This window comes from Hemicordylus capensis, chromosome 2, assembly GCF_027244095.1.
Source record: "Hemicordylus capensis ecotype Gifberg chromosome 2, rHemCap1.1.pri, whole genome shotgun sequence".
Lineage (NCBI taxonomy): Eukaryota > Metazoa > Chordata > Lepidosauria > Squamata > Cordylidae > Hemicordylus > Hemicordylus capensis.
In genome coordinates this window covers 243,688,766-243,706,681 of record NC_069658.1, presented here as the reverse complement: position 1 = coordinate 243,706,681, position 17,916 = coordinate 243,688,766, and the positions used below count along the sequence as shown (strand labels likewise).

Genomic DNA, 17,916 nt, shown 5'->3' with positions numbered 1-17,916 from the left:
ACGTATCTCACCTTCTCTTTTGTTCTGCTCTCACTAAAGTGGTTAGCCTATGGGAGCGATGGTTCCAACACGCACACCTGTGTTCAGCCCACGTGTAATAACAGTTGAATTCCATCCTGGGGTGGAGAGGTTTTTGTTTTTTTAATTAAAACAACTCTTACATGTTGTTGAGAACTCTGTTACTGGAAACGCTAAGTACACAATAAATTCACCTTAATGCAGTACATTGGAACCAGAGGAGCTTAGATGGAGAAACAAATCAGGGTAAGTACAGAGCTAAATACATATTTAAGTATACAGTAAACACTAAATACAATTTCTATAATAAAGAGATCCTATATACGTTTCCTCTGGCCTAAAGAACCCTTGCAACATGAAACTGTGTCCCCATCAACTCAAGCATTAGGTGGAGGAAGTTCTACAGATCACGTCCACATTCTCTCCCCATTACAATAAGGTGTATGCTCTTTCTCATACCATGAAAATTCCTTCAGTTTATTATGCACATATGACTTGGCCCACCTAGTGTCCACACATCTGGCAAATCTTCCTTGCTCAAACTCTTTGGGACCCATCTCTACCTTCCCATTATGCCCTGGAAACCTTTGTTCATTGCAAGGCCCTTTGTCTAATGGGGCTCTGGATTTCATGGCCTCCGTTCGTAGTCACCAAGTTCTATCCGGCTGTATGTATTTGGTAACAGAAAGCTTAGATCTGACATTTTGCTCAGGTATGGACAACTATGTGGAGGATGATGATGGGGATTCAAAATAGTTAGTTACTTGTGGACAAATTATTACCTGGGACCATGAAACTGTGCAGGGGTTGAGGATCAGTCATGGTCCCCACAGGCCTGGGCAAGCTCAAACTTGATCCAGACTTGACAGACCTTTTTGAGACATCTGAGCAGGAGATTAATACACACACACACCTAGTTCACAGCCTTGGGATGTGAGGTGCTGGGCCCAAATGGGAACTCTTCTCTGATGGGGGGCAACTCACAGGACTCGCCTTGCTATCTGCTGTTCAGGTGAGGGTCCCATTCCATAGCTAGAGGGAGGACCTGTTCCTAGGACCAGTCTCTGCAGAAATGCTGGATCTCCCCTTCCTGAGATGCTCAAGAAGCCATTGGACCAGTCTTCCAAGGATCTACCAAGCTAGCTATCTTAAATTCCAATAACTGCTGGAGATGTGGATCCCCAGAAGCCAACACGACTCACCAGTTAATTATGCTGTCTATGGTGAAGCTCTCCATATAAACATCTTAGCTCTACAGTCTCTTCCGGCGCTCTAGGAATTGTGAATATGTGGTTTTTAACCATATTGTATCTGTGGATACTTGAAATGGGTGTCTATCAAACACCCTGCGGATACACGGAACTGTGAATAGTGGTTCCTTGAATAACAAGGTTATCCTGTATCATATAATAATAAATGATTATTTTTTTAAAAAGACAGAGATCCCCCTCCTCCAGACTATCGGACTCCTTAGGGCAGGGGCTATAGCTCAGTGGCAGAGCACCTACTCTGCTTACAGACAATCTTAGTCTCTGGCAGTATCTCCAGCTGAGCATGTGGGAAAACGCATCTGAAAGCCAGAAGAGCTGTTTCTGGTCAGTGTCAAAAATGCTAGATGGGCAATGGTCTGACCCCTTTAAGGCAAATCTCCCCAGCAAGGTTCGCCTGGTTTCATCACTTTGTTCTTTTAGATGCCAGGTAAAGACCTTTTGGTTCACTCAGGCATTTTTAAATGTTCATTTTTAACTGGTTTTAAAAATGTTTTTTAAATTGCTCTGTATTGTATTTGATATGTTTCTTTTCCAAACCCCGCCCTCACCCGCCTTTCAGGTCTGTTATGATTTAATGTGTTATGTGTTTTTATTTCACATTCTAATGGTGTGTTGTGAGCCGCCCAAAGTACAATTTGTTATGGGACAGCTAACAAATAAAGTTTTTTATTAATTAATAAAATAATATTATCATTATCATTATCATTATGGCAGTTTCACACATTCTGAGTCTGTCAGACAGAGCCTCCTCAGAGTTCAGGATGTTTCATTTCTTGCATTTATATCCTCCCACTTCCACCACTCTGAGCTTCATATTTTGTCCTCACAACACCACTGTGAGGGGGAACTAGGCGGAGAGATTAATGGTTCAAAGGAGGACAGAAAGTAAAGCAAGGACTGTGGGCCAAGGTCCCAATCCAAATAGGACCACATGACTTCACTGGCCCAAACAAACCAGATACAACAAAGAGGTCCTGATTGTTAATGGCTTCCAGAAGGAGAAGAGAGTTTTGCATTCTATTAGTGGGCATGAAAAGGGTTAATAATCCTACAGAGGGTGGCTGCGGGCCTGAGTCAAAACTGCTAAACTGCTGCTATTTACTATCGGGATTAACTTAAGCACAATCAAAAGGTGGTTAAACCACACACACACACACACACACACACACACACACACACACACGCGCCTCCAGTACTCAAAGTCAGTGGTGTAACTATAATAGGGCAAGGGGAGACAGTTGTCGGGGTGCCCACTGCCTTGGGGTGCCCACTGCCTTGGGGTTCCCCCATAGGCAAGTCACATGACTGACTCCCCCAGCCACACACCCGCCCGGACATTTTAAAATCTTGTCTCTGGGCCCACTACAACCTGCTACGCCCCTGCTCGAAGTGCCTTGCCAAGTGCACACTTAGTGACACACTCAGAGGCTATTCTCAGGATGGGGGGAAACCAGGCTAAAGAAGCCCAGCCCGGTTTTCCCCATCGTGAGAACCAGCTGGCCCGCGGGTGAGCCCGGTGGTTCTCTGGTGTCTAGCCCGCCAAAGTAGCCCTCTCTTTAGCCCAGGTTAGCAGAGCGAGCGCTCCACTAACCAGGGTTTTCTGATCATATGCTGCCACAGTGCTGTTCCTCACCATGGTGACACATGAGGAGACCCCCACCAGGAGGCTGCAAGCAGCCTCCCAGGCTTGGGGGGTCTCTCCAGGATGCTTTGCGTGCTCGCACAGGGCATCCTGGAACTTCTCGGGGGCCATGCGGCCCCTTATCCCAGCTGCCCCTGCAGGCTCGAGCCAGCAGTTGTGTGGTTGGCTGATCTGGCTGCCCAGCTACGAACGGGCTGCTCATCTGCAGGGATCTCCCGAACTCCCTGCGGTTAGCCTCAAAGCTCTTCTCAATGATCATGAGAAAAGCTTCTGAGTGTGACACCCAGGCACACACGGAGGCTTGCCTCAGCAACTGCAGGTTTTTCTATGCCTTGGCTTAAGAGGCAAGGGAACAGGAACAGGCTCCACTGAGTTCCAGCTGGTCACAAAACACTCCCCAGTCTTTCAGCAAACACTCAGTTTTACTTATCCAAATGGAGGGGTTGGCTGTGGGCCGGAGCCAGGCCCTGAAGGCCTAGGCCTCAGATCTTTTAAGCATCTAGCAATGCCTCTGGCACGACTCCATCTTTCCCTCATGAGGCAGAGTGCGGGGAGGTCTCCAAATACTACTTTGAGAATTCAGGCTATTAAACCTGAAAGGTTTCTTAGACAGGAAGTCGGAGGATAGTATGGTCACCATGGCATACAGTATGTAGGGTTGTTCACTTTGGCCCACCTGCAGATGTTGGCCTACAACTCCCATAATCTCTGGCTGTTGGCTACTGTGGCTAGGGATTTTGGGAGTTGGAGGCCAACATCTGCAGGAGGGCTGAAGATGAGCAGGCTTGGTGTAAGGACACAGCACCAAAACTAGGTATTAATACTGTAATAGAGAGGGAATTACTTTTTTTTTTTAAGGGATGAGAGGCCTTTAAAACATCTAAATATAGTGGGTGAACATCAGTGGGCAATATCGATGCTCTGACCACCTTTTAAGAGAAGATGAGTGATTCATTGCTGAGTCTGCATCGAAGAGAGAAGTACCGCCCTTCATAAGCAAAGCCCTTCTTTGCTCATGCCTTAAAATGTAAGCTTTTAAGGTGGGCATAGTTTTGGCTCTTTTTTCAAACACAGATTAATGTAGATTTTTTTCCAGGAATTCATACACAACATGAACAAGTAGAGTGGCACTTCAGTGAGAAATAAGAGAATGCCTCCAGCCAAAGCTCTTCCCACACTACAAGCATTTATATAGTATCACCAGCATGAAGTTTTTGATGAGAAATCAGTCTTGTGCGGTGTCTGAAGCTCTTTCCACACTCCAAGCATCTATATGGTTTCTCTCCTGTGTGAATCCTTTGATGTACAGTGAGGGAGTCAGTTCGAAGGAAGCTCTTTCCACACTCCAAGCATGTATATGGTTTCTCTCCTGTGTGAGTCCTTAGATGTAAAGTAAGGTGCTTCTTATGGCTAAAGCTCTTCCCACATTCCAAGCATGTATAAGGTTTCTCTCCTGTGTGAATCCTTTGGTGTGAAATCAGGCCTGCTCTCTGAATGAAACCCTTCCCACATTCCAAGCATATATAAGGTTTCTCTCCTGTATGAGTCCTTTTGTGTGAAGTCAGGTTTGAGCTGTATCTGAACCTCTTTCCACACTCCAAGCATGTATATGGTTTCTCTCCTTTGTGAATCCTTTGATGTACAGTGAGATCTGTACTTTTACTGAAGGCCTTTCCACACTCAAAGCATCTATATGGTTTCTCTCCTGTGTGAATCCTTTGGTGTGAAGTGAGGGAGTCAGATCGAAGGAAGCTCTTTCCACACACCAGGCATGCATATGGTTTCTCTCCTGTGTGAATCCTTTGGTGTGTAATCAGGCCTGACCTCTGACTAAAACCCTTTCCACATTCCAAGCATGTATAAGGTTTTTCTCCTGTGTGAATCCTTTGGTGTGAAGTCAGGCTTGTGCTGTGACTGAAGCTTTTTCCACACTCCAAGCATCTATATGGTTTCTCTCCTGTGTGAATCCTTTGGTGTGAAGTCAGGCTTTTGCGGCGACTGAAGTTCTTTCCACACTCCAAGCATGTATAAGGTTTCTCTCCTGTGTGAATCCTTTGGTGTAAAGTGAGATCTGTCCTTTTACTGAAGTTTTTCCCACATTCCAAGCATTTGTGTGGTTTCTCCACTGTATGCATTTCCCCCTGAGATTGAAGGCTGGATTTAGAAATGAAGCTCCTTCTTTTGAAAGGGCAAAGAGTTTTCTCTGCTACTTTCTCCTTCTTTTCCTGGATTGTGATTGTATGCAATTCATCATGCAGAGAAGCAGGAGATCCATTCCTCCTCTTCTGCTTGACCTGAGTTTTTATTCTTTGCTGTTCCCTCTGTGTTCTTCCAGCACTTCCCAACAATCCTCTGTGGCAGTTTCCCTCATTCTCACTCTCCCAACTGGCACCTGCTGGAATGAAGAGAGGAAACTGATCAGGTATGAGACAGTCAAGGGGCGTCAGGTCCATGAACAAGCCCCGGTTACATGTCGTCTTGATGGGAGAAGGACCCAGACAGACTGGTCTGTGTTCCCCAGGCATGGGTGGAGGCAGCCCAGGGTCAGCCCTGGGATTTTGGGTGCCCTAGGTGGAGTATGATTTGGCACCCTCCAACTCAGGATAGAGAAAAATGAGATATCTAGCTTGAAGAAGTATTTACTTGGAAATCTACATGAACACTAGAAAGAGAAAAACAAGCAGTTTAGAATGGACCTTTACACATATCTAAATAATAATAACCTAACATGTATCTAAAATAAATAAATAAAAACATTTTCATAGATATTTAAATAACAATAAAGAACAACTTTGTTGTTGCAACTGGCTACACTGATTTCTGAGCAATCTTCTGGGCTAGGAAGCACGGCTCTGAGTAAGGCAGAGGGGAAGGTCTCCCAATGGCTGCGACTGCATGCCACAGCAACAATCAGACTTTGTCCCACCCAACTGAAATGAACACTGTAAATTTCAAGGAGCATTGGCAGTGTGGAATTTGCAACTTAGGGTGCAGTGGGTAAAGTGTTGGACTAGGCCTGGAAAGACCCGAGTTCAAATCCCCAATGCGGCCATGAAACTCACTGGGCAACTCTAGGTCAGTCACTTCTCTCTCAGCCTAACCGACTGCACAGCGTTGTTGAGGATAAACATAACCATGTAAAGTGCTCTGCGCTCCTTTGAGGAAGAGCGGACTATAAATGCAAAATTCAGTAATCCAAAACCCTTTGGTTTAAAACGAGAGTTTAACAATCCGGCAGTAACAGCCTTTCCTTTCCTGTAAAGAGTGAACTGGAAGTGAACCCCGTCCTGACTGACAGGCAGTGACCTCTAGGGATCAGCCACTCAGCACATGTTGGGTGGGTCCTAGAGGCCCATGGGGCAGGAAGAGAGGGTTTCTTTGTTCTCAAGGAGCTTGGTGGGAGGTGAGGGAAGCACGGACAAAAAGGCTTAGTGAAGAGCAATGAAATCTAAATGAATACTATCCAGAGAAAAACAAGCAGCTTAAAATGAACTTTTACATGTATATAAATAATAACCTAACGTGGATCTAAAATAAAAACCATTTTAATATGTATCTAAATCATAATAAAGAACAACTCTGTTATTATTGCAACACGCTACACAAATGTCCGAGTAAACTTATGGGCTAGGATGCACAGCTCTAAGTAAGTCAGAGGCGAAGGTTTCCCAATGGATGCTACTCCCTGCCACAGCAACAGTCAGACTGTGCCTGCTACTGAAATGAACACTGTGGATTTCAAGGAGCATTGGCAGTGTGTTCTTTGCAACTCAGAGAGCCAAAGTAGTGTAGTGGGTGAAGTGTTGTACTAGGACTGGAAAGACCCGAGTTCAAATCCCCCATTCAGCCATGAAACTTAATGGGCGACTCTGGGTCAGTCACTTTTCACTCAGTCTCACCTACCTACTGCCCAGTGTTGTTGAGGATAAACATAACTGTCTAAAGTGATCTGGGCTCTTTACTCTGTAAAGTGCTCTGTGCAGACCAGAATATTTATTTATTATTTATTTAATACATTTCTATTCTGCCCAAAACGCAGGTTCTCTGGGCGGTTTACAAAACAATAAAAACAGCCAATAAAAGATTAAAACATTTCAACAATTAAAATTAAAAAGTTAAAACTTAAAACACAATTAAAACAGTATCTGATTAAAAGTGTCGATGAACAAATGCATCTTGACTGCCCTTTTGAGAGTTGTAAGAGATGGGAAGGCTCTTATTTCAGCAGGAAGTGTGTTCCAAAGCCTCGGGGCAGCAATGGAGAAGGCCTGTCCCTGAGTAGCCACCAGACGAGCCAGTGGCAACTGCAGACAAACCTCTCCAGACGATCTCAATGGGTGGTGTGGTTCATAGCAAAGAAGATGTTCTCTTAAATACCCAGGGCCCAAGGTGTTTAGGGCCTTATAGGTTATAACCAAAAACCCCGTACTCTGCCCGGAAATTTGCCAGCAGCCAGTGTAGATGTTTTAAGATAGGAGTGATATGGTCTCTCTGAGATGACCCAGAGACCAATCTGGCCGCCACATTCTGGACTAACTGCAGTTTCCGGACTACGTACAAAGGCAGCCCTACATAGAGTGCATTGCAGTAGTCAAGTCTGGAGGTGACCAGCAGATGTACTACTGTTCTGAGGTCATTTATCTCAAGAAATGTGTATCAGCTGGCGTATTAATGCAAAATTCAGTAATCCAAAAATCTTTGGTTTAATATGAGAGTTAAGATGCATTACATTTTCACTCATACTTTAGAAATTGCAAGTTAAGGTGCCCATTTAACTTCTGTGCCATATAAGCGGTAGACTTTGTACAGTCTGGTATATGATGATGGCTTTAGAAATGCACCCACACTTTGCCTTTCAGTTATACATTGGGCTGGCGAGGGATGCATCCGGGCAAGGCATTTAACAGATGCAGTTTCCCTCATCACTTCCTAGAGATGCCTCTGATTAAGGCAAAGTGTGTGTGCACAGAGCCTCATTTCTTGTCACCTTGTGAATGTGTGCTGATGGCCAGGCAGATTGGACAAATGGATTTGATTTTATCAGCAAAAGCATGTTCAGAGCTTATAGCAATAGCAATAGCACTTACATTTATATACCGCTCTATAGCCAGAGCTCTCTAAGCGGTTTACAATGATTTAGCATATTGCCCCCAACATTCTGGGTACTCATTTTACCAACCTCAGAAGGATGGAAGGCTGAGTCAACCTTGAGCCCCTGGTCAGGATTGAACTTGTAACCTTCTGGTTACAGGGTGGCAGTTTTACCACTGCGCCACCAGGGGCTCTTATAATGGTGGAATGCTGAAAACACTCTCCTGCTTAACTATACTGGTGCTATTTTCAGCCAAGAAGGAAAGATGTGGAATGGGAAGTACTGTAAACTTGCAGAAGCATAAAATCATGGAGGCAACGTTAAACTAACTTTGTTTGGTTTGCACCTTTGAATGATGTAAGCTGTGTTAATTATTCTGTCCTCTGCAGCTGTGATGTGTTTCTCCTTCTGTTCTCCCCCACCCATAGCTTCCATCACAGGAAGGAATTTAATCCATTGAGATATTCAGTCTGTATTAGCAGCTGAAGTTACTATTTATGCACTGAAAATGTTCTGCTTTTTTTACCTGCAACATCTGGTGATTTTTAACTGTTTCACAAATAAAGAGGAAAGAACCACTCAGAAATTCTCTTGTTAGCCTACTCCTGCTTCCTCACTGATTTTCCTTCCCCCCACTCACTGCTTCCACCACTCACTACCAGTCTATCTTCCCTTACTCCATCACTCTCTCTCTTCATCAGCTTCCCCCTCCCTTCAGAATTCTAGGAATTCTTTCTCTTGTTTTTGCTACAATTCTCAGCCTTTTTAGAAAGTCCTAACATTGGCCCCAGACCACCATATCTAGCGGCTCTGCCTCCCAGAACTCAAAGGTTTTTCAATACAATCTAATTAGACCAATTGAAGGTATTGCTTTATTCTCGGCTGGTGTAGGAGGTCACCCAACGTGGGATTAGATCCCTCCACATGCTCCAAAAGGCAGGAAGTAGTAATACTTGAAGATCCTTAACCCCATGCATGTGGGCGGATCCTCCCAATTCTACTTCCTGCCTTAGCTCCAGAGGACTCGTTTGCTGTAGCTCGCTTCATCTCTCTACTCCTTCTTCTTACTTCACCTTTGAGTCTCCTTTCTGGAATTTTTACTGTCTCTCACTTCTCGTGTAGCTTCTTCTTCTACTGTTTTTTTAAAAAAGGATATTTCTTTCCTTGTAGTTCTTCCTCTCCCTCTACTGTCACCCCTGTTTGCCCGCTCCCCCCCAACTGCTCTGAGGAGACGATTGATGGCAACCAAGAAGGGCCTGGGCCTCCTCGTGAGGAGGGAGCAATCGGCCCGCCAACGGCTTTTCCCGTCAAAACAGCGGGACGCCGCGGAGGGTGGAGACAAAATGGCAGCCACTAGGGGGAGCCTTGCTGGCGCCGTCGAGCCTCAGCGGCCATACCCCCGTGCGGACGGCCGGGATTTGGATGCTCACAAACTGGCTGGGCACGATAATCTTCAGGCCTTGCCCCCCATCAAGAAGAAGAAGAAAAAGAGGCTCGCCGACAAGGAGCACTCGCCGGCCGCTGTTGAGCGCCGCGTGGCTCCGCCGCCCCACACTTCCATGGTGCCGGAGCAGGAGGCGGTCTTCCATTCACTGCCCCTTCTCTCCCTGGCGGCCGCTCGACCCGCCGCAGAGGCTGTGGGTGGGCCGGAGCAAGAACTCCTAAGGTCCCTGAGCCTTCGCGGGGACGAGGCCGGGGCGGAGGGGCCATCAAGCCGCGAATCGGCAGAGGCGATCGTGCTGAGGATCGGCAGTCACGGAGGCAGCTCGGCCGGACCAGCCTTGGTGAGAGTGGGACCTGCTAGGGGGAGCGGGGATGAGGAGAGCCAAACCCCCATAGGGAACCACCCTGACACCTCATGGATGGCGGGGGAGCACTCCGTGGGCAATTCTGGGGGCACTCTTAACCCGGCAGTCTTGAAGGGCTGGATTGAGGAGGCAGTGCTTAAAACTGTTAATGCAGCTCTCAAGGGGCGCTCCTCGACTAGGGCGCGCAGGACACGGGGGGAAAGCCCTTCATCTTCAGACTCACATGAGGAGTCCCCGCTGCATAAGCGCCTCAGGCACACTATGCAGGTCACCCCCTACGCAGAGTCCAGGGGGCTACATTCTTCCGCAGAATCGGGGGAGGAGTCTCCGGACGTTTACCAGCCCAGAGGCTCCCAAGCAGGCTCAGGGCTCGGGGATGAGGATGCGGTATCATCCTCTTGTGAAGAGGGGGAGATCCCTCAGGATCAGGAGTCGGGTGCTAACAGCCAGAGACTTTCCCTTATGGAGGATGCTCAACCGGTCATCAACCAATCTTTGCTGGCATTGGGCCTTAGGCCAGTTACACCTGAGGAGGCTAACACAGTTTCAAATGGTTCCCTGGTACTGCCACAATCTAAAGCTCCCAAGTACAGAGCAGTCATGCCAGAGGGGTTTACTTCTTCTATTAAAGAGGAATGGGAGGTCTTGCCTGCTGCTAAGTGTGCAACAGCATCTGCTGCCAGATTATACAATTTTGAGGAGGACACGCTGCAGCTACTGAAGGTCCCACTTACGGATGCTCCTTTCGGGGCCCTTCTCAGTGGGGTGGTGGTACCAAAAGATGGGGACTCCACTTTCAAGGATCCAGCCGATAAGAAGGCTGAAGCGGCCCTCCGCAGGGCCCATGAGTCGTCTGCCATGGTAATCCGGGCTGACACTATGGCTTCCCTTGTCTCCAGGGCATCAGTACTGTGGTTGGATGAGCTGCTTAATGACCCACCTGCAGATCAGTCCAAGATGCACAAGAAGCTTCTTCGCTTGCAAAGGGCTGCTGCCCTCGCGGCAGACGCTACTTTTGATAGCGTGCGTTTTTCAGCTAGAGCCATAAGTGTGGGCGTTTCAGCCAGGCGTAATATTTGGTTAAAATATTGGAAGGTGGATAACACGTCCAAGGCTAACCTGGCAGCTGTCCCTTATGTGGGGGGAAAACTGTTCGGAGATGATGCCCTGAAGGAGGTCTTGATAGAGACCAAGGATAAGAAAAAGGCGCTGGCTGCAGCACCACGTAAGGAAGACAAGAGCTCATTTCGTAGGACCCCTCAGGCACCTAGAGCATTCAGAACCCAGTACAGGCAGAGGGACTCCTTTCGACCCTATAGGTCACAGTGGGGTAGGCCTAGAGGCCAGGGTAGACAATTTTTCTCCCCCCCAGGGTTGGCAGTCCTTCTCCACCCAGGGCAGGGGGGCCAAGCAGCAATCCTGACGGTCCAAGTATCAAGGTGGGGGCTCGTCTCTTGGACTTCTGGCCCGTTTGGAAGGAATCCATCGCAGATTGAGGGGTACTTTCCATAATAAGACTAGGCTACAAAATAGAGCTACTCAGAACTCCCGGAAACAGGTTCCTCCTCATGCCCACATCACGGAACATTACAAAACACAGAGGCCTCGTCCTAGCCATTCAGCACCTTCTGGATATAGGGGCCGTAGAGCGGGTCCCCCTGGACCAAAGGGGATCGGGAGTGTACTCCGTGATCTTTACAGTTCCAAAAAAGGATGGTTCTGCAAGAGCAGTCTTAAACCTATGCCCCGTCAACAAATTTGTAATCAAGAAGCACTTTCGAATGGAGACCTTACGCACCATTGCGGAGGCGCTGCAAGCAGGGGACTTCATGGCGTCCATAGATCTACAGGACGCGTATCTACATGTCCCGATCCATCTGCTAAGCCGCCCACTTCTGCAGTTCTGCTACAGGGGCAGGTACTTTCAGTATTGTGCTCTGCCTTTCGGTCTGTCCTCTGCGCCCAGAGTCTTTACAAAGGTGCTGAGCCCCCTGGTGGCCATTCTTCGCACAGAGGGCATCCCTCTTTATTGTTACCTGGACGATCTTTTGATCCGAGCAGGATCGGCGGAGGCTGTAGAGCTGGCGTTGGCCAGGACCATGTCCCTCTTGAGGGAACACGGGTTCTTGATAAATGCAGGCAAGAGTCACCTCATCCCGTCTCTACGTCTCCGTCATCTGGGAGTGGTTATAGATACTGCCGTCTGCAGACTGTTTCTACCACAAGACAGGAGGGAGGTCCTTGTTTCCCTGGTTCTAGAGGTCTTGAACCGCCCATCCATCAGCATCCTAAAGTTAGCATGTCTACTGGGTCTCATGGTGGCGGCCATGGACTTGGTGCCTTGGGCGAGGTTCCATCTGTGCCAACTGCAGTGGACGCTCCTTCCTTTTCAGCACAGGATTGCCCTCAAACGGGACAAGTGGATCCAACCGCCCAAGCGTCTGCAGGAGTCCCTTGTTTTGTGGACTTGGTGGGAAAACCTTGTCAGAGGGAAGCCCTTTGTGGAACCGGATCGTGTTCGAGTGACAACAGACGCCAGACTGTCGGGCTGGGGGGCACATTGCCTGAACAGGACCGCGCAAGGCCTATGGTCAGTGGAGGAAGCTCACCACAGTATCAATTGGCTGGAGTTGCGGGCAGTCTTCTTGGCACTGCAGGCATTCCAACCAGCAGTATCAGGGAAGAATGTGTTGGTGTGCATGGACAACATGGCCACAAAGGCGCACATAAACAGACAAGGGGGGACGAGGTTCAAGTCTCTTCACCTGCAGGCAGTGGAACTTCTATCTTGGGCAGAGAGTCACCTCCTATCCATTCTTGCTCATCACATCAGCGGCGCATCCAACATCCAAGTGGATTGGCTGAGCAGGCAAGAGATCCATCCGGCCAAGTGGAGCCTTCACAATTCAGTATTCCACTGGGTGACTCGGAGACTGGGCGCTCCGCAGATAGACCTCTTCGCTTCGCCTCAGAACTCCAAGCTGCGCAGGTTTTACTCTCGTTTTCCAACCTGGGGAGCGGAAGCGACGGATGCTCTTTCAGTGCAGTGGCCTCCGTGTCTTCTGTATGCCTTTCCTCCGGTGCCATTGCTCTCTTGGTGTCTAATGAAGCTGCGGGCATCGGGAGCCTCAATGATCTTCATCGCACTTTATTGGCCCAGGAGACCGTGGTTCTCCGAGATTATCGCTCTCGTAGTAGAAAGACTGCTCAGACTACCGGTGCGTCCAGATTTACTGAAGCAAGGGCCCATCCTTCACCCGGACCCGGAGTGGTTGCAGTTGACCGCTTGGAAGCTGAGAGGTCCTTGTTAAAGAGGGAAGGGTTGTCGGGCGGCGTTATCCAGACCATCCTCGCCTCCCGGAAGGTATCTACTAACAAGATTTACCAGTCGACGTGGCGTTCTTTCTTGCGATGGGCTTCTAGACGTTCTGTGCAAATCAAGGATTGTCGGCTACGGGAATTGTTGGACTTTCTTCAAGATGGCCTTTTGCTGGGCTTGAAACCCAACACCCTCAAGAGGCAGGTGGCTTGTTTGGTGCAGATGCTGTTCCCTCAACGCAGGTCCTTCCAGGCTAGGCACCCCCTGCTACGGAAATTCCTGAGGGGAGCGGTCCAGCTTTCCCCACCAGTTTGCCACTGTTTCCCGTCCTGGGATCTACAGTACATGTGGTCTTGAGGGGGCTGCAGTTTCCTCCGTTCGAACCTCTCTGCTCCATTTCTCTGCAATTGCTGTCCTGGAAGGTGGCCTTCTTGGTCGCGATTACATCAGCTAGAAGGGTGTCTGAGCTGCAGGCCCTGTCGGTGAAGAGCAACTTGTGCATTTTTTCCAGGGATTCAGTGAGACTTATTCCGTATCCTTCGTTTGTTCCTAAAGTGAATTCGTTTTTTCATAGGGCTGCAGATATTTACCTTCCATCGTTTTGCCCCGATCCAAAACATCAGTCTGAAAAAGAGTGGCATCGTTTGGATGTTCGTCGTGCATTGAGGATTTATCTGGATAGGATGGAACCCTTCTGCAAATCTGATGCGCTGTTTGTGGCCTTTAAGGAGGCAAAACGGGGATCCAAGGTGTCGGCCACCATCATTGCCAGATGGGTACAATCCGTATTTCGGAATCATACAAGGCTCAGAATCTTCCAGCACCTAGGCAGGTCACGGCCCATTCAACAAGGTTGGCGGCGACATCTGCTGCCTTGTCGTCGGCTGCCTCTCTTGAGGAGATTTGTAAGGCGGTGACTTGGTCTTCCCCGTTCACGTTCTCCAGACACTACAAGCTGGATTATCACGATGCGGCCAGAGCTGCCTTCGGTCGGAGGGTCTTGCAGAAGGTCCTTCCGGGTCAATAGCTCCTCTCTGTCTGTATCTTCCCCTCCCGTGGTTGGTGCTGTGGTATTTCCCACGTTGGGTGACCTCCTACACCAGCCGAGAAAGGTACATTGGTACTCACCGTGAAGGTGTCTTCTGGCTGGTGTAGAAGAGGTCACCCAAGGCCCACCCGGGTTGTTCTTTCTGAGTCTGTTTGGCTGCTGGTGCGCCCTATAGGCTCTTCTGTATCGCTACGTGTTTCTGATGTTTTTTCTACCACTTGGTGTTGCTCTGGTTGTGGTCGGTGTTTATTCATGTTATTGATGTTTTTCCAAAGCTTGAGCTGTTTTAGGTACTGAGAGGATCTGCCCACATGCATGGGGTTAAGGATCTTCAAGTATTACTACTTCCTGCCTTCTGGAGCATGTGGAGGGATGTAATCCCATGTTGGGTGACCTCTTCTACACCAGCCAGAAGACACCTTCACGGTGAATACCAATGTACCTTTTTCCCAATTCCCTGACAAAGTGTAATTTCTAATTCCCTTTTTAATCAATGGGATTGATTGTTCATACAAGCTTGTCCTGCCTTCCCTTTTGTATGGCTTTGGCTCCCACTGCAGAGATCAGCCCTTCAGAGTGATGGTCCCAACACTGACAAGCCAGTTTAGCTCACGTGTCTTAACAGCCAAATTCCCACCTGCCTACTTACCCTTCAAGATTTCAATATTCCCTCCAAGGCCTGCTTGACACATGGAGCTCTGGATTTTGAGGCCTCCATTTGAAGGTCTCAACTTCTATGGCCTGATATATATTAGGTAGGGGAAATTCTAGTTCTCAAGTTTTGCTCAGGTATGGAGAACTGTGTGGATGCTGAAGGGGATTAAAAACAATTCTTCCCTCATAGCCAGATAATTATTGGAGACTTACAGTGACCATGAAACTTTGTAGGGGTTGGAGATCAGTCATCGATTCCATGGGTGTGAACAAGCTGGAACTTAATCCAGGCCAGAGAGACCTTTTTGGACATTTGAGCAGGAGATATGCTGAACACACAATATACCCATGATGCAGAAAATTGGTTCACAGCCTTGATTCAGGTGCTGGGCCCAAATGGGGACTCTCCTCTAGTGGAAGGTAATTCACAGGACTTGGCTTGCAATCTGCTGCTTGCGGGGAGTCCCGTTACATAGCTGAGAGGATGAAATGTTTGCTAGGACCAGTCTCTGCATGGATTCCAAATCTCCCTCTCCTAACTAATCCCTCCCTCCCTCCCGACTGTAAAACTTCTTAGGGAAGGGGCTGTAGCTGAGAGGCGGAGCACCAGTAGGAGCTCTCTGCTTCAGTCTCTGGCAGCATCTCCAGGTAGGACTGGGAAAACCCCTATCTGAAACCCTGCAAAGCTGCTGCCAGTCAGTGCAGAGAACCATGAATTTGATGGACCCGTGCTCTGACCCCAAATAAAGCAGCTTCATTTCTTCAGAGTCTGTCAGACTGAATCTCCCCGGAGTTCCATTTTACTTCTTGTACTTCTATCTCAGCTTTCCTCCACTGGGTGCCTCCTCTCTCCAGGTGGGCAGAGAGAAATTTTTCTCCCTCTCTCACAATACTAGAACCAGGAGTCACCCCATGAAACTGAAGGTCGGGGAATTTAGGACCGACAAGAGGAAGTACTTTTTCACAAAGTGCATAATTAATCTATGGAATTCTTTGCCATGGGATGTGGTGATGGCCACCAGCTTGGATGGCTTTAAAAGGGGCTTAGACAGATTCATGGTGGACAGATCTATCAATGACTATTAGTCCGGTGTCTGAGGGTTATTTCCAGCCTCAGAGGCACAATGCCTCTCAATACCAGTTACAGGGGAGCAACAGCAGGAGAGAGGGCATGCACAGTCCTCTTGCCTGTGGGCTTCCCCGAGGCATCTGGTGAACCACTGTGTGAAACAGGATGCTGGACTAGAAAGGCCTTGTCCCTGATCCAGCAGGGTTGTTCTTATGTTCTCCTTGATACTAACAAGAACCCTGTGAGGAAGGTTAGCCTGTGAGATTATTGGTTCAAGGTCACCCAACAAGCTTCATTGCTGAGGAGTATTTGATTCCAGATCTTCAAGATTTTTTAACACTCTGACTGCTACAGCACACTGGTTCTCTGGCCCACAAGTGAACTGAACCCAGTTATCTGCACCCAATTATCTACACCATGCTCTCACCAACTTCAGCAAATCAGACCCATCTCTCTTTTCCTATTTCAGTCTCCCCTGCAGCAAAGAAGAGGGAGCCTTACCCAGAGAGGACACATTCTCATAATTCTCCTCCATGACTGCCCTGTGCAGGGCTCTTTGGTCTTGATCCAACAGAGCCCACTCCTCCTCCGTGAAATGCACAGCCACCTCCTCAAAGGTCACCAGAGCCTGGAATAAGAAGAAAACATTACCTCCTTCACAAAACACACACTGATCCTTTCCCTTCCAAGCACATGCCAAATGGGCAGTTAATGTACGTTGGGAGACGAATGGCAGGAAAGATTCCCCTGCAGTGTCATTAATCCTATTTATATACTACTTTTCACAAAAATCTTCAAAGGGGTTTACATAGCAAATAAAAAGAAATGGAGAGGGAAGGTGCTCTGTTTCAAAGATGCTTCAAATTGTTACAAAAATAACACATAAAAATAGACACCAGGGAGACACCAGGAACTGACTCTGGAAAACACACTATCCTTCAACGGCCAATTGCCATCCTCCACAGCTCTCCTAGCCAGAAGTTTTTTGGTTTTTTAAATTCCGGCAGAAGCCAAAGGAGAGATGCTTTCACACCCAGGGGAATATGGGACAGAAAACGGTGATCTCTTCATTCCCTGTCCTCCTCCTCCCCCAGCGATCTCTCCCCTACTTGATCCGCTTGCGCTGAATCCTCTTCCACTTCACCAGCAAGAAGAGATGGCCGAGAATCCATTGGCAGTGTCATTCCAGTACCTGCAAATCACACCAGAGTGATAGAAAAATGTTGGTGAAAGAAAGAGAGAGACAATTAAGTATAGTTTTAAGTATAGTTTTTTTTTACTGGTCCCAGTACAGATCGCTGGGGGTCCCCACTTCTTTCTTCCCTCCATTTGGTGGCAATGTTCCCATCAACTAGTGGTTGACGGGAAAGATGCCAGTCTGGGGATTTGATAATCTCCAATCATGATTAATTTTTGATATACATTTCCTGTTTCTGTACAAATTTATATTTAAGCTCCATGCAAGAAAAATGGTCTCCCCCCAGTCTCTGCAAGTACAGGTTTGGACGTATAAATCCAGAAAAAAAATCTTTAAAAAACTTTTTGCAAGAGGCTAGAAGGCAGCATCCTCTTCAAATGGACTCAAAGAAACATCAAAGCATGCCATGTATTTCAAGGATATTTGAGCAAGAGGGAGACCAAGGGGACTTCCAACACATCCCTCCTTACCCAGCAAGGTGGAAGCTCCACCAACTTCCTGCAAGGTCCACCTGGACAGCGGCCTCTGCTTGGCATCTAATGGAGCCCTCTCTGCCTCAGAGAAACCAGGAGCTGCTTCTGACAACAGTCCTGGAATCTGAAATAGAAGAAGTGATTCCACAGAGGGAACAGGGAGAGGTAGAGATTAGGACAGGAATGGTGCAGAACAAGGCCTGAGAAGGGGTCAGCTGGGAGGGTCATCTCCTGGAAGGATTCTCCAGTTGCCTTCTTGGACAACTAGTGGCTTCTTCCAGCATCTCCTGGCTCACATTCTAGGCCTGTTGCAACGCCCAGCAT

At 48.0% G+C, this 17,916-nt stretch overlaps 1 protein-coding gene across 1 annotated transcript in view; it reads right to left on the bottom strand.

Moving 5' to 3' along the window:
- LOC128347428 (zinc finger protein 420-like) overlaps positions 1–17,916 on the bottom strand; it is a 48,420-nt gene that overhangs the window by 28,727 nt on the left and 1,777 nt on the right. The window contains exons 3-6 of the mRNA XM_053302064.1: positions 17,590–17,716; positions 17,031–17,113; positions 16,423–16,549; positions 4,151–5,326 (exon numbers count right to left, since the gene is read on the bottom strand). Of these exons, the coding sequence (XP_053158039.1) occupies positions 4,151–5,326; positions 16,423–16,549; positions 17,031–17,113; positions 17,590–17,716 (1,513 nt within the window). The remainder of the gene's footprint in view (positions 1–4,150; positions 5,327–16,422; positions 16,550–17,030; positions 17,114–17,589; positions 17,717–17,916) is intronic.